This window comes from Martes martes, assembly GCF_963455335.1.
Source record: "Martes martes genome assembly, chromosome: 1".
Lineage (NCBI taxonomy): Eukaryota > Metazoa > Chordata > Mammalia > Carnivora > Mustelidae > Martes > Martes martes.
This window is the reverse complement of record NC_137888.1, coordinates 184,509,888-184,525,123: the sequence shown is the minus strand read 5'-3', so window position 1 is coordinate 184,525,123 and position 15,236 is coordinate 184,509,888. Positions and strand designations below refer to the sequence as shown.

Sequence of the window (15,236 nt, the reverse complement as noted above, 5' to 3'; positions counted from 1 at the left end):
AGACTGAGTTTGAAGTCTCTTTCAGACAAAGAGCATTATCAATCAGGCATATACAAATATTGGCCTGGAGCTCAAAGGCAAGGTGAAAGGCCTCTAATTCAACTAGATACACAGAAACAACAAAAGGAGTTATACACTGAAGATCAAAATCCCAAACCAGCTCATCACTTTTTTGAGTTAGGAAACAATATATAAAATTTTTATAGTAAGTATGATGCTATATTGTTACATTCCACGTGTGTATGACTTCCAGAAAATACAAAGAAATACATGAGTAATACTGTGACCAAAAATATTATTCTTCTTTGTGTCACAACATAAACAACAACACAAGGCAGATTTGTGTAAGATGTAGCAGAAAATGCAGATGTGGGGACCGATAAATGACAGAGTGGTAACATCTGATTATATATTTATACTGTTTGTGTACACAGGCACACAGACATGCATGTCATTTCTTCTAGAAAAGGTTAAAAGATAATTCATCAACTAATGGTATTTGGTATGAATACATACTTGTTCCAGAGATAATATCATTAACACCAATGTTAAGAATTTTAAGAATTAAATATAAGAGTTGACCCTTAAACAACACAGGGGTTTTTGTTTTTTGTTTTTTTTTAAGATTTTATTTATTTGACAGACAGAGTTCAAAAGTAGGCAGAGAGGCAGGGAGAGAGAGGGGGGGATGCAGGCTCCCTGCTGAGCAAAGAGCTCGATGCGGGGCCTCAGTCCCAGGACCCTGAGATCATGACCTGAGCTGAAGGCAGAGGCTTTAACCCACTGAGCCACCCAGGCGCCCCAAAACAGGGGTTTAAAAAAACAAAAACAAAAACACAGGGGGTGAGGGTATTGACTGTCTGCAGTCAAAAATCTGTGTGTAACTTGACTTCACCAAAACTTAAGTACAAATAATCTACTGTTGAAAACCTTAGCAATAATATAGTGGAGTAACAATTCTTTTGTACATTATAAGTACTATATACTATATATTTTCAATAACACTTAATCTTTTCTTAATGGTTTTGGTACTTTGAAGCTGTAAGATTCATTTGCAGGTTTTTCAAATTATCAGAAGTCTCCAAAAATTTTTCCAATACATTTATGGAAAAAATCTGCATAAAAGTGGACCAGTGTAGTTCAAACCTGTGTTGTTCAAGGGTCAACTGTACTAGATTTGGTCACAAAATAATTCAGCAATTCTACTCAACACTTCATTAAGTTTCTCTTGGTAAAAGCTGCTGGAGTCATCTATCATCTATAAAATATATTAACAGGCATTTTTGTACGTTCCCAGTGTAATTATAATGGAGACCGACAGTGAACCTCTCCTATGGTAATAAGAAGTCGAAAATGCGTTTGCAATCATCAAGCATTAAATAAAGATTAAATTTCATTCTCTGAAATTTTATGGTTGAATGTATTTTATATTCTGATCTTTGAAAATTGGTCACTTTTATATTATATATGAAATCTAATATTTGAATAATCAGAACAGTTCCTTATCCCTGAAGCATGCAAGTAATGAAGCTGACCGCACATGTTCCATTTCTTCTTCAGGAATGGGACTAAGCAACCAAAATGAAATGAGCATCTCAGGCATGCCTCCTTAGTCAGAAGGATTTGTAGTTCCATTTGGAGTCACTCAGATAATATGAACACGCAATTTTATGCTCATTTCATGGTATCTACAATCCATGTAGAGCAGAAGGATCTGGGAGTACAAGGTTTTGGCAGTATTACGTTTTACTGGTTTACATTTTCAGACAAACCTCAAGTTTATATATACAACAATTCTGGGCCACAGGATAAATTAATAAAGCTTCATTATCTTAAAGTAAAATACGTACTCCATAATTATGCCACTAATTCAAATGCCAGAGATGAATAATGAGTAGCAAAACAAACCATTTCCCTTTTAATTCATCCATGTCAAAAAAGTAGTTCTGGTAGAAAGTGGGATAGACTCCAGTGTACTGTAAAGGCACACATTTGCTCTAATTTTTTTTTTTTTTCATTTTGGAAGAGTAATTAGAAATCCCAAAAGCTTGAAATAAACTTTAGTCAATAAACAAGTCAGTTGATTTTTTTTTTTTTTTTTTTTTTTTTGAGATTAACAGGCAGAGTCATGCTAAGGGTAACACCTCAGGCTCTTTCTTAGAAGAATGTACTTTTCAGATAACACGGGTATATTCTAAGTTACACAGAAATTCCCAAAGAAGTCATGATCTGCTTTCCTATGTCAAATAATGAAACATGTAGAATTCAAGAAAAGCTCTTGATTTTTTCCTTTAAGACTTCTGCAATAAAGGATTAGGATCCAATAGGTAAGGAACTAGATCATCTCTGGTTTCTATTTCAAGAGGTTTTCTTGAGTTTTCTCCAAGGTCCTGAAGGCAGAGGTGGTATCTTCACTGAAACAGTCTGACGGCCTTAAAGTTCTGTTTCTAACGGAGATACTAGCACGCATCTGCCTTTATGTGTAAACAAACTGTTCTTTTAAAACAATTCTGGGGGCTCCTGGGTGGCTCAGTGGGTTAAGCCTCTGCCTTCGGCTCAGGTCATGATCTCAGGGTCCTGGGATCGAGCCCCGCATCGGGCTCTCTGCTCGGCAGGGAGCCTGTTTCCCTTCCTCTCTCTCTGCCTGCCTCTCTGCCTACTTGTGATCTCTGTCAAATAAATAAAATCTTTTTTAAAAATAAAATAAAATAAAATAAATAAAAAAAAATAAAACAATTCTGATTCCACTGATGCTCTTGGAAACTACAGGTCGCTTATTAGAAATTGGGTGACCTTTTAAAAACTCGCTTGTTAAAGCCCAGTTGACCTTGCTACAGAACTTAAACCTTGCCCATGTGAATAAGCCCCCAGCTCACTGGAACCAAGACCTTCCCAGCCCCTTACCATCATCTTCACACTCTTCTAGAGGCTTCTGCTGCTTGTTCAGGCACCGAGGGTCTAACCAGGATGTTGTCTTTGTGTTATGGCTGAAATCAAGACACAAAAATGAGAAATACATTTGAAAAGGAAAAGAAAAAAGGCAAAAAGCTCAGCAACACAGCTACGTTGTCAAGAGAAAACCCAAACCAGAAGAGAGACCAAGTTTGGAATCTGAAAAGGCACGGGAAGGGCTTTAGGTAGACTTTTTACTTATCAAAGGTATAATCGTTCCGTTATGGAAAGCTTAACACGTGATGCCAGTTTTGTTTTTGAAAAATGAGTTCCAAAGGACACCCCTTGTCCACACTGTCTCCCCTCGTCTAGACTTATTTTAGTCTTCACTTTCACAGAAGAGCAAACCAGTTTGCTTTAAATTTGCCTCTGACTTAAACCTGGAATGCTGGAATTCACAAAGAAGGCTGCTATTTCACTCATTATATTACATAAGATTTCCCCTGACGCTGAAACTACCTCAGTTCACGCAACTGGCTCCCAGAGGCTAATACCTATCATTAATCACATCCTGAATTACGTTGCATGCAAAGTGACGGCAACCCGGAATTACCTATCCTAAACAGAACGTAGGCCAAAAAAAACCCCCACAAAGCTTGAAGAAACTAAACATGTCTGCCTTCTGGAGGGCCTAGTCCGACTCCAGACAAAGTGTTTCAACAGACACTGAGTTAGACCTTGAAGGTCTGAGAGGGCACAGCACTCTTTCTGATTAGCGCCCTGAAGCCATGCAGCATGATGAGAATGTCTGGAGGAACTGCCCGGAAGCAGCTCGAAACCCCGGGGACAAAGTTCTTCCTGAGCTCCCAGGCCCCTTATGCAAGCTCAATCAAGGGGGCAACAAACTATAAGGTCAGTGAGTTCAAGCTGCAAACCAGAAATGAAAAAAAAAATTTTTTTTTTGAAATTGAGGTAGTAACTGTAATCATTTTTGGAAGTCTGCCATTTAGGTTATAAATGCTGAAAAACATTGCCACAGTTATTTGAGTTTAAGTCTTACGAATTGTTGAAAAACGTTAAGGCTTAAGTGAAAAACAGAATGTACAAATATATATACAAATCACCTCAACTGTATTTAAAGGAAAAAAAAAGGTAAGATAGGAACAACTGTCATCAAACACTACTTCTGTGTCCACTTACAATTACCAAAATCTGTTCTTTTTCACGTTATGTTATAATTTACTAATCCTTATGATAACCTTATGATAATCTTACATTTTATAGATGAGAGAGATGAGGACAGAAGCGAGGAAATTTGTAGAAGGCTATGTTGTTGATACCTAGCAACACTGGCAAAAAAACCCAGGGAGTCCAACACTAGAACCCATGGTCTGTGCTATTCCTACGTGAGCAAGAGAGTAAAAATAGCCGTTGCTGGGCGGGAAGATTATGATTTTTTAAAAAACACTTTTGTATTTTGAGATAATTGTTGATTCAAGCGTAGTTATAAGAAAGAATATCTAGCCATCCCACATGCCCTACACCCAGAGTCCCCCGATAGCAACATCTTACAAAACTAAAGTACAATGTCACAACTGGGATATTGCTCTCCATACAGTCAAGATAGAAAACATTTCCATCATAACAAGGATTCCTCATTATGTTACCTTTTTATAGCCACGCCTGGTTTCCTTCGAGTCCCTGCCCCCTCAAACCCCTCTTAAATCCTTAGCAACCACTGATCTCTCCATTTCCATGGTTTTGTCATTGCAAAAATGTTCCATGGAATCGTGCATATGTAATCTTTGGGGATTGCTATTTTTTGTCCAGCATAATTCTCATCAAGGTAGTCACATGTCTTGATTACTTACTTCTTTTTATTGCTGAGTTGCATTCCATGGCATGAATGTACCAGAGTTTAACCACTGAAGGAAGGACATGTAGGTTGTTTTCAATTTTCGGCTCTTTGGAATTAATCTACTATAAACATTCATGTCCAGGTTTTTGTGTGAATGTTAAGTGTTCACCTTTCTGGCCAAGTGTGCAATTGCTGGGTCATACAGTAGTTGCATGTTTAGTTTTATAGGAAACTCCCCAACTGTTTTCTAGAATGTCATACAATTTTACATACCCACCAGCCATGTATGAGCAATCTAGTTTCTCTGTATCTCTGCCATCATTTACTGTTATTAACTATATTTTTATTTGAGCCATCCTAATAGGCATGTAATGGTATCTCTGTGATTTTAATTTGCATTTCCCTAATGGTTAATGACAATGAACATTCTTTTTCATGTGCTTATTTGCCATCTGTATATCCTCTTCAGTGAAATGTCTGTGGTTCACTTTCTAATTGAATTTTTTTAATGCTACTGTTGAGTTTTGATAGCTCTTTATATACTCTAGGTATCAATCCATTTTCAGATATGAGGTTTGGAAATACTTTCTCTCTGTCTGTAGTTTGCCTTTTCATCCACTTATTAGGGTCTTTTCTGAAGCAAATGTTTTTCATTGTGATGACCTCGTATTTATCAAAGATTCCCTTTAGGGTTCGTGTTTTTTATGTTAAGTCTAAGAACTCCTCGTCTAGTCCTAGAGCACGCCCCCAATTTTTTTTCCCAAAAAGTTTAATTGCCTTGTGCTTTACACTTAAGTCTGTGATGATCTATCGTGAGTTAATTTTTTGACTAAGGTGTGAGGTAGAGGTGGAGGTTAATTTATTTACTTCTGGCTTAACACAATCTATGATTCACGTCCATGAAAAGGCTCTCTTCCCTGCATTGAATTGCTTTGGCATCTTTGTTGAAAATCACTTGGATATATTTGTGCCTCTGTTTCTGGGTTTCAATGATCTGCACCAATACAATGCAGCCTATGTTACTGTACCTCTATAATAAGTCTTGTTATCTGGTAGACTGATTAACTTTATTCTTCTCTTTCAAAACTGTTCTGGGCAGCTGGGTTGCTTCAGTTGTTTAGGTGTCTGACTCTTGATCTCAGCTCAGGTCTTGATCTCAGGGTTGTGGGTTAAAAAACAAAAATAAAAAAACCCTAAAAACAAAAAAACCAAGCTTTTCTAGCTATTCTATTTCCATCACCTTTCTATATAAATTTTAAAATGAACTTGTCCATATTGACAAAAAAACCTCTTTGAGATTTTGACAGGATTTGCATTAAACCTATATATCCATTTTGGAATATTTTACTATATGATTGTGTCTTTCAATCTACATCTTTCAATACATGAATAGGGGACATCTCTCCATTTGTTTAGACTTTCTTTGATTTCTTTCATCAATATTTTATAGTTTATAGCATATAATATCTTGTATATATTTTGTTAATTTACATGTAAGTGGTGTTTTTCTGGAAGTAAATATGAATTGTATTTTGAATTTTGCTGTATGCATGTTCATATAGATATATATGTATGCTTATCTTTTACCTTGTGAGCTTGCTGAACTCACTATTCTAGAACTTTCTTTGTAGATTTTTTGTGATTTTGTACATTTCTTGTATATACTCATGTAATCTGCATAGAAGGATAGTTTTACTCTTTCTTTTTCAATCTGTAAGTCTTTTATTTCTCTTTCTAGAAATTCCAGGATCATGTTAATTAAGAGTGGTGGGAACTGAGGTACCTAGCTGGCTCAGTTCGTTAAGTGACCAACTCTTAGTTTCAGCTCAGGTCATGATCGCAGGGTTGTGAGATCAAACCCTGTATGGGGTTCCAAGCTCAGGGAGGAGTCTGCTTGTCTCTCTTCCTCTGTTCCTCCCCACACACACTCTCTCTCTAATAAATGAATAAAATCTTTAAAGAAAAAAAAAAAAAGTCTTGTGAGAGCTAATATCTTTGACTTGTCCCTAATTTTTCAGGGGCAAGTTTTGTTTTGGGGGTTTTTGTTTTGTTTTGTTTTGTTTTACCACTAAGTATAATGTTTGCTGTACATTTTTGGTAGATATAATCAAGTCAAGAAAATTCCCCTCTCTTCTTATTTTTCTGAGAATTTTTATCATCAATGAATGCTGAATTGTGTCAAATACTGCATTGATGATTATGATCATGTGATTTTTTTTCTTTAGTATCTTAATATGTTAGATTATATTTAGGAATTTTTCACATATTGAACCAATCTTGCATCCCTAGGATAATCCCCACTTGGTCATGGTGTATAGCTCTTTTCTCTTTTTTTAAAGATAGATAGATAGATAGATAGTTTGTTTGTTTGTGTATGTATGTATGTATGTATGTATGTATTTTTATTTATTTATTTATTTATTTATTTATTTATTTATTTAGAGGTGGGGAGGGAGAGAGCGCGCACGTGCATGCCAGCAGGAGAAGGCAGAGGGAAAGGATCTCCAGCAGGCTCTGAGGGGAGCGTGGAGTCCAATGTAGGGCTCAATCCCAGGATCCCGAGATCATGACCTGATCCAAAACCAACAGTCAGATGGTCAACTTACTGAGCCACCCAGGAGTTCCAACTCTGCAGTTTTCTATTTTCTTAGACTGTCCTTGTTTGCTTTTGGTAACAAGGTAACAGCAGCTTCATAAACATAATTGCTAAGTGTTCCTCTACTTCTATTTTCAGAAGGAGACTGCTTAGAAAGGTAATTCTTTGAGCCCTTCTCCAGTGAAACCATCTGGGACTGGAGATCTCTTTTTCACGAGTTTTTAAATGACAAATTCATTTTCCTTAATAGTTATAGAGCTAGTTAAATTATCTACTCCATATTGGATGAGTTGTGGTAGTTCGTACTTCTCACGAAATTGGTCCATTTTATCTAAGTTGTCAAATTTATGTGTGTAGATTTGTCGGCAGCACTCTCTGATTACCTTTTAATGTCTTCAGGGTCTGCGGTGATTCCCTGTTTAATTCCTAATGCTGGTAATTTGTGTCTTCTCTAATTTTTTTTCTTTGTCAGTTTTGCCTTGTTCTTGTTCACTGAACAGCAGACCTTCAACTTCAATCTAGTTGCATATAATAGATTTACTTACATTTTTATTTATAGTTTAATTGGCCATTTCTTTTTCTTTTTTAGTGGTACATAAAACTGAGGTAAATCTTAAGAGAGAATCTTGATGGGGTGCCTGGGTGGCTTACATGGTTAAGTGTCTGCCTTTGGCTCAGGTCATGATCTCAGGGTCCTAGGATCGAGCCCCGCATCGGGCTCCCTGCTCAGTGGGAAGCCTGGTTCCCCTTCTCTCTCTGCCTGCCTCTGCCTACTTGTGATCTCTCTCTGTGTCAAATAAATAAATAAAATCTTTAAAAAAAGAGAGAGAGAGAGAGAATCTTGATAATAGAGCCAAAGTGCAGCATTTTAAACATTAACCATTACTCGTTAAAAAATTATATTATCTTAGATTTTTTAGAATGGTTACGACTGTCTATTTTCCCATTTTTAGTAAAGGTTATTTTTAAATGTTTAACTTTAATAATATGTATTATGTGTGTATATGTATATATGTGTGTGTGTGTGTATATATATACACTCACACATGAGTATGTATCAGTTCTATAATTTTGAAAGACTTTTCATATCCATGTATAGTAATCCCCCCACTTATCCACAGGGGCTAAGTTTCAAGACCTCCAGGAGATGCCCAAAACCGTAGATAGTACTGAATCCTACAAATACCATGTCTTTTCCTATATATACATACCTATGATGAAGTTTAATTTATAAATTAGGTATAATAAGAGATTAACAATAATAGTAAAAGAGAACAATTATAATAAATGATTAAAAATTATATGAATGTGTCTCTCTCTCTCAAAATACATCTACTCACCCTCCTTGTAATGATGTGAGATGACAAAATGTCTACGTGGTGAGATGAAGTGAGGTGAATGACATAAGCATTGTGATGCAGCATTAGGCTACTACTGATCTTACAGTATGTCAGGAGGATCATCTGTTTCCAGAACACAGTGACCATAAGTAACTAAAACCATGGAAAGAGAGACTATAGATAAGGGTGGGGGATGAGGGAGGTTTCCATATTCTCAAATTTTAATCCATGGACTTGCCCCATGTTTAAAAACAAAATCAACTTAAAATGGATCAGAGACCTACAAGTAAAAAGTAAACTATAAAATTCTACAACAAAGATAGCAGAAAATGACAGCTGTATCACTTTGATTTAAGCAAAAATTTCTCAGCCAGCACACTAAAAAAACAAAGGCCACAGAAGAAAAACACTGATAAATCAGACTTCCTCAAAATTAAGAACTTTGGGCTCTTCAAAAGACACAGTCAAGACAATGAAAAGAAAACTCAGGCATGGGGAAAATGTTCACAAACCACAAAGATGATACAGGAATTGTATCCAGAATGTATGAAGAACTCCTAAAACATAATCAAAAACAAACAGAACAAGACAACCCTACAACCCAAATAAGAAAAAATAAGCAGAGGATTTACCTCTTCTTAATGGCTCAATATATTCCTTTTTTTTTTTTTAAAGGTTTTATATGCTATGCCATTATATATACACCGAAACATGGTGTCCCACTCTTTAGGGAAATTATGAACCTTATGCTTCTTCAAGGTCCTCAGACTCAAGGATTAGGATGCTCTGCTAATTGTTTTTCTCAACAAAGCTGGTTAAATTGTATAAAAGCCTACTGTGAGCCCAGGACCAGTCCTTTTAGATGTAATTGACCAGCACAGCCACTAGAGATGGGAAGGAAGGGGGATGACAGAAAGGAAGAGAACTTCAGGGAGGAGGAACAGTATACTTTACTCTATAAAATAGACTTCTCCATTTTCAGTGTAGGCCATCTCCCAGTTCTCAGGTAGAGGACCTAAATTATCCTCTGCACAAAGAGGTAGGTATTGAGGGAACTTCTGAGAAGCGTCCGTGATGGGAGCAGCAACGATGCCACTATTCACAGGCGGTAGTGCTGTTTCTTGGAGAGTGTGCTCTTCTTGGTCACCAGAATCGGCTGTGAAATCACAGGGAGATGGAGAGAAAAAAAAAAAAAAAAAATCATCAATCATATCCTAAACCGGGGAGTTCACTACTGTCCACATCTATATCCTTAAAAGCCCCCACTCTTTCCTAATTGCTGGCCATCAACTCCATTCCATTTTATGTAGTTGGAAGTTCTTTCCAGAGAAAATATCAAAATGACATACCACATTTATTATACCCAAAGAGAAAGACATGCTCAAATAATGCATTGCTCAGAATCTTAGACACGCCAAAGAAGAAACAAATTCATGACTCAAAACCTTGAGTCTCTTGTACTAATAAGGCCATTGAAACACAGACTGAGCCATACTCCTGCTCTTAGGTTCCATTTGGTTTCATGACTCAGCGGGCATTGGAGGCAAGAACAGAGTCCATGCTGAAAACACAGTGTCGATGGCATCCTAACCATTTTTGTATCAATTATTTAAAATAGTCCTGGTAGACAGTGGCAAAGATCAAAGACTGACATATCAAACCAGAAAGTATACAAAACTTTAGACTATATACCAGTGAGTCAGATTCGAGCCTCTTTTGGAAAAGTGACGGGAATGTTCCTGTGAAAACCAAGACAGTTACCCCTAGAACAGGATCATGTGGGTGGACTAATCTGACTTGGGTCTTAAAAGAAGACTCTAAGTACATGAATCTCCTTGCGTTCTTATTAACTGGAAACATCAAGAGGCGATGTCATCGAAGTATCCACAAATGGCACTGCTGACATTCTGGCTGAATTTTTATAGAGGCCAAGAATATTAAACATCATTCTCCATGGGGCTTTCAAACACAATAATCAGGGGTTGTAGTTATTTCCTATCTCCCACAGTAATTCTCCAGTAGACATTTCTGAATCCTGAAAGCAGACTGAGGAATAATAAAAGGCTGTTTTCAAATCTTTCTCTGATGAGCAGCGCCCAATGACGCACATGAGAATGAAGGTAATTCAACATTGGGATGGAGGACATGTCGAGCTTTTTAAACAAGCATCTCCACCAAAAATCCACCACCATCGAAGAGGCTGCCCTGCATGTCTCCCATCTCTTCCTAGAAACCCTTCTCAGACCTCCCTTTGGAAATCTGTCCATTCAAGGTCCTGGTGGTCTAGGTGGGGACTGACTTAAACCCACTCCTAGGTCATGTGCTGGTTCTAAGTCACATTATCACTCTTGCCTTTGTGACAGTATTGGGCACATGATCCAAAGCAAACAGGTGAATGCCAGGCATAGGAGTGTTTGCTGGGATTATTCTCATGGGGATTCTCATGCTGTAGGTGCTGGTGGCTATCTGGACACAGCTTGGCAAGACCTGACTTAGAATTAAGCCTACATAGAGGAAAGGCAGGAAGGAAAGATAGAGAAAGGCACCAAATGGCCCTAATTGAGCCACTGATTCCATGTATTCCTGGTCTCTTCAACTACTTGATCCCCTAAATTCTTGATTAAGCCAATTTGAGTTGGTTTTACCATTGTAGCCATGACTGCAGATTAAGAAAGCAACTAGAATTCTGAAGTAGAAAAAGGAAATTGGGCCAACATGGAAGAAATATTTTGAAATTACTGATCAATAAAAAAATAAATTCCAAACTTGGCAAGATTCAGAAGAGTTGCCGTTAGTTCTCTAGGAGCCAACATATATCCATTTCTGTTGTTTTTAGAATGTACACTCCTCACCAGTCAGTGGCTGTAACAATCACCTGGAGAGATGCTAACACGCATATTCAGACTCCCTGTGACAGAGAACAGGTTTGGGAGAAGGTTCCAAAATGTGCATGTTGAAAGCACCCAGGTATAAGAATCATACTTGGAGGACGGAGGTAATGATTTCTCAAAAGAATCACTAGAACCTTCAGCTTCTAGGAGGGATTTTGTCCTCCTGCCAGTATGGAGAAAACTCTTGCATCTATAGTGCCAGGCCAGAGGCACAAATGATAGGTCTGGAGGGAGCACTGGAGAGAGTGCAACCTGTCTCAGCAGAGCAGGGAACTCAGTGCCAGGTAATCAGCATCCTGAGAAAAAGTGGATTCAGTGTTTCTGGATCTCTGATTTTTCTTTTCTTTCTTTCTTTTTTTTTTTTTTTTTAACATTTTTATTTATTTATTTATTTGACACAGAGAGAGAGAGAGCACAAGCAGAGGGAACAGCAGGCAGAGGGAGAGGGGAAGCAGGCTCCCCACTGGGCAGGGAGCCTGATGCAGGACTCAATTCCAGGACCCTGGGATCATGACCTGAGCTGAAGGCAGACACTTAATGGATTGAGCCATCCAGCTCCCCAGACCTCTAATTGTTCAAGAGAAAGCAGGAATGTCTATTTTTATGCAAAAACTCCCATATATTTCTATCACAATTCCTTAAAAAAAAAAAAAAAAAGAAAAGAAGCAATATGGCATGACCAAAAAAAAAAAAAAAAAAGAGAGAGAGAGAGAGAGAGAGAGAGAGAGAGAGAGAATGAGAGAAACACTAATTACAAGCACTAACTCAAGAGCCAGACTGCCTAACTTTGAATCCTGGCCTCACCTATTATTAATGTGGGCAACACACTTACTTAACCTCTATATGCCTTGGTTTCCTCACCCATAAAATGGGGATAACCACAGCAAGCCCACAGAATTGTGGGAAGACTGCATGAGTAAAGCACTCAGGACAGCATCTCACATATAGTTAGCAGGATTTGTTAGCTGTCCCCATCATCAGTTTCTTCATCAACATTGTTAGGATTAACCTTTGTCTCCAGGTCAGATCTGGCCCTCAGGAAACTGGCAGGAAAAAGACGGATGTGACATCAGATGACAGACCAAATCAGAGATTTGCCTGTTTCTAGCTGTGTGACTTCGGAACAGACTGATTACCTTTCTGAGCATCTGTTTCCTCATCTGCAAAATGGGAACGATGCATAAGCCATGAGAACTAAAGGACTGAGGACAACATAAAATGCTTGCCAAAGTACCTGGCACTCGGTGTGGGCATCTTGGGTGCTCGGGACTGGGACCTGCTTCTGGAAATGCAAATGTACCAGAGCCAGTGATCATCTTTTAACCCAATCTTTAAGAGCTAGAGAAGTACCAGGACGACGGATGACATTCAATAATTTTACCTAAGAATTCTAATTAACCCATTTTATTTTTAAGAAAGATTTTATTTATTTATTTGACAGAGAGAACAAAAGCAGGGGGAGCAGCAGAAGAAGAGAGAGAGAGAAGTAGGCTCTCCACTGTACAGGGAGCCCGATGCAGGGCTCAATCCCAGGACCCTGGGATCATGACCCGAGCCGAAGGCAGAGGCTTAGCCGACTGAGCCACCCAGGGGCCCCAATTAATTTTAATAGAAACTGGATATAAGAGGGAAAGAGTTGTGGCAATAGGTGGGACATAAATATGAGATGGTTTGGGGCACCTGGGTGGCTCAGTGGGTTAAGCCTCTGCCTTCAGCTCGGGTCGTGATCCCAGGGTCCTGGGATCGAGCCCCGCGTGGGCTCTCTGCTCAGCGGGGAGCCTGCTTCCTCCTCTCTCCCTACTTGTGATCTCTGTCTGTCAGATAAATAAATGAAATCTTAAAAAAAAAAAAAAAGAAAAAATAAATATGAGATGGTTCAGCTTAACAATGAGTATATATAATTTATGTTAAAAAAAAGAAAGAAAGAAAGAAACCCCTGCTAGTGTTCCAAAACCTTACCTATGGGAAAGGAATATTAGCATAATGGTAAAATATCTAAGTAACTGTAATTTCCTAAGGAAAAATGAAAATTATCCAAATTTTTTTACTTTATATATTTTTCATGTCTTCTTAAAAATGCTTAATTGAGGTATGATTGACATAAATATAGATTTTTTAAAAGATTTTATTTATTTATTTGACACAGAGAGAGAGATCACAAGTAGGTGGAGAGGCAGGCAGAGAGAGAGCGAAGCAGGCTCCCTTCTGAGCAAAGAGCCCGATGCGGGGCTCGATCCCGGGACCCTGAGATCATGACCTGAGCCGAAGGCAGAGGCTTAACCACTGAGCCACCCAGGAGCCCCTTAAATATAGATTTTTTTATTGAAAGATTTTTTTAGCTTCACTGAAGTATAACTGACAGAACTGTACGATATTTAAAGGGTACGTCGTGACGATTTGCTATGTGTATACACTGTCAAAGGATTCCTCCTATCTAATTGATTAACCAAAAAAAGCTCTAGATATTTAATGTCAACAATTTGACGTGTTTGGCTTTCTGTGTCTTCCTTCCAGTTCAATAGAACCTTAAACAACCTCATTCTCTCAAAGAAGAAGAAAAGTCCAACAATGAGAGACCGCGACAAAGTACAGACTTACGAATTCATAGTCCTACTCATGGTTTTGACTTTGACATATGTTCTGATTTTAAGAAAATCTTTCATTTGATCTACCAAACATGGAGGAGCGCTGCTATCACTCTCTGATGGCAGGTTGCCCATGGATCCAAACAGGATAGGTAAAAGGGACGATTGGAACACAGGCTGGATGGGGAACCAGGAAGCCTGGTTCTCCTGCTATCTAGTGGGGGAACACACACTGTTCCTCAGTGTTCTTGTCTACAAAATGCGGAAGGTAATGCCTAGGTTGCTAAGCTCTCAACGTTTCCAGGTGGCTTGGGGGATACGTGTGAAAATGACTTATAAACCATAAAAGAACATAAATAACTTTTTCACTTATAATAAGTAAAAAGCTTCCAAATATTAGATACACACATGCATACTTGGGGCCTTGTGAAGGTGACTCATGTCAGACATACATTTCTGGAGCGTATATCACATGCCCCCCACTTTTAGCAGTAGGTGCATCTCTGACGGCGTACAGAGCTAATAAACTTGATTTAAAACACACATAGCACACTGGATGAGCATGCGGGCTCTGAAGTCAGCTTTTGGGGTTGAAATGACAGCTTTGACAGTCACTGGCTTTGTGATCTTGGACAAGCTATTAGACCTCCCTCATATATGTGTAAAAAGCTTAGCAAAGTGCCTGCCACATAGCCCCGAGAAACATTAGCTCCTAAAATAATATCATCTCTTGACGTTCCAAAGCAATGTTTTATCATTGCCTACTAATGGAAGAGGAGCGTCAGCAACCTCATGTTCAATAATAGGAGGGCTGCTGGGAGAAAAATAAAGCCTTCAAACACAATTAAATAACCTTTGATGTCTCCTGGAGGGGGTTAATGGACGAAACAGCTACTTTTTAGTTGTGATGGTTTGTTACAGATTTTCTAAGCTGTCTAAACAAGGTCCTTATACAAATGCTTTTATTTAGCGTTAAACAACTGTGTGCTTTGGTCAGCAATATAACTCTACTTTCTGGAAGCACACATAAAGAGTGTTCATTCTCAAAGGCTCGTGTAGGTCCATAATAGAGGC

At 38.3% G+C, this 15,236-nt stretch overlaps 1 protein-coding gene across 9 annotated transcripts in view; it reads right to left on the bottom strand.

The window, feature by feature from the left end:
- The window catches only part of MAGI1 (membrane associated guanylate kinase, WW and PDZ domain containing 1), a 635,349-nt gene that overhangs the window by 95,845 nt on the left and 524,268 nt on the right, over positions 1-15,236 (bottom strand). For all 9 annotated transcript variants that reach the window (XM_080808970.1, XM_080808971.1, XM_080808972.1 and 6 more), the window contains exons 5-6: positions 9,641-9,842; positions 2,905-2,987 (exon numbers count right to left, since the gene is read on the bottom strand). In XM_080808970.1, the coding sequence (XP_080665096.1) occupies positions 2,905-2,987; positions 9,641-9,842 (285 nt within the window). The remainder of the gene's footprint in view (positions 1-2,904; positions 2,988-9,640; positions 9,843-15,236) is intronic.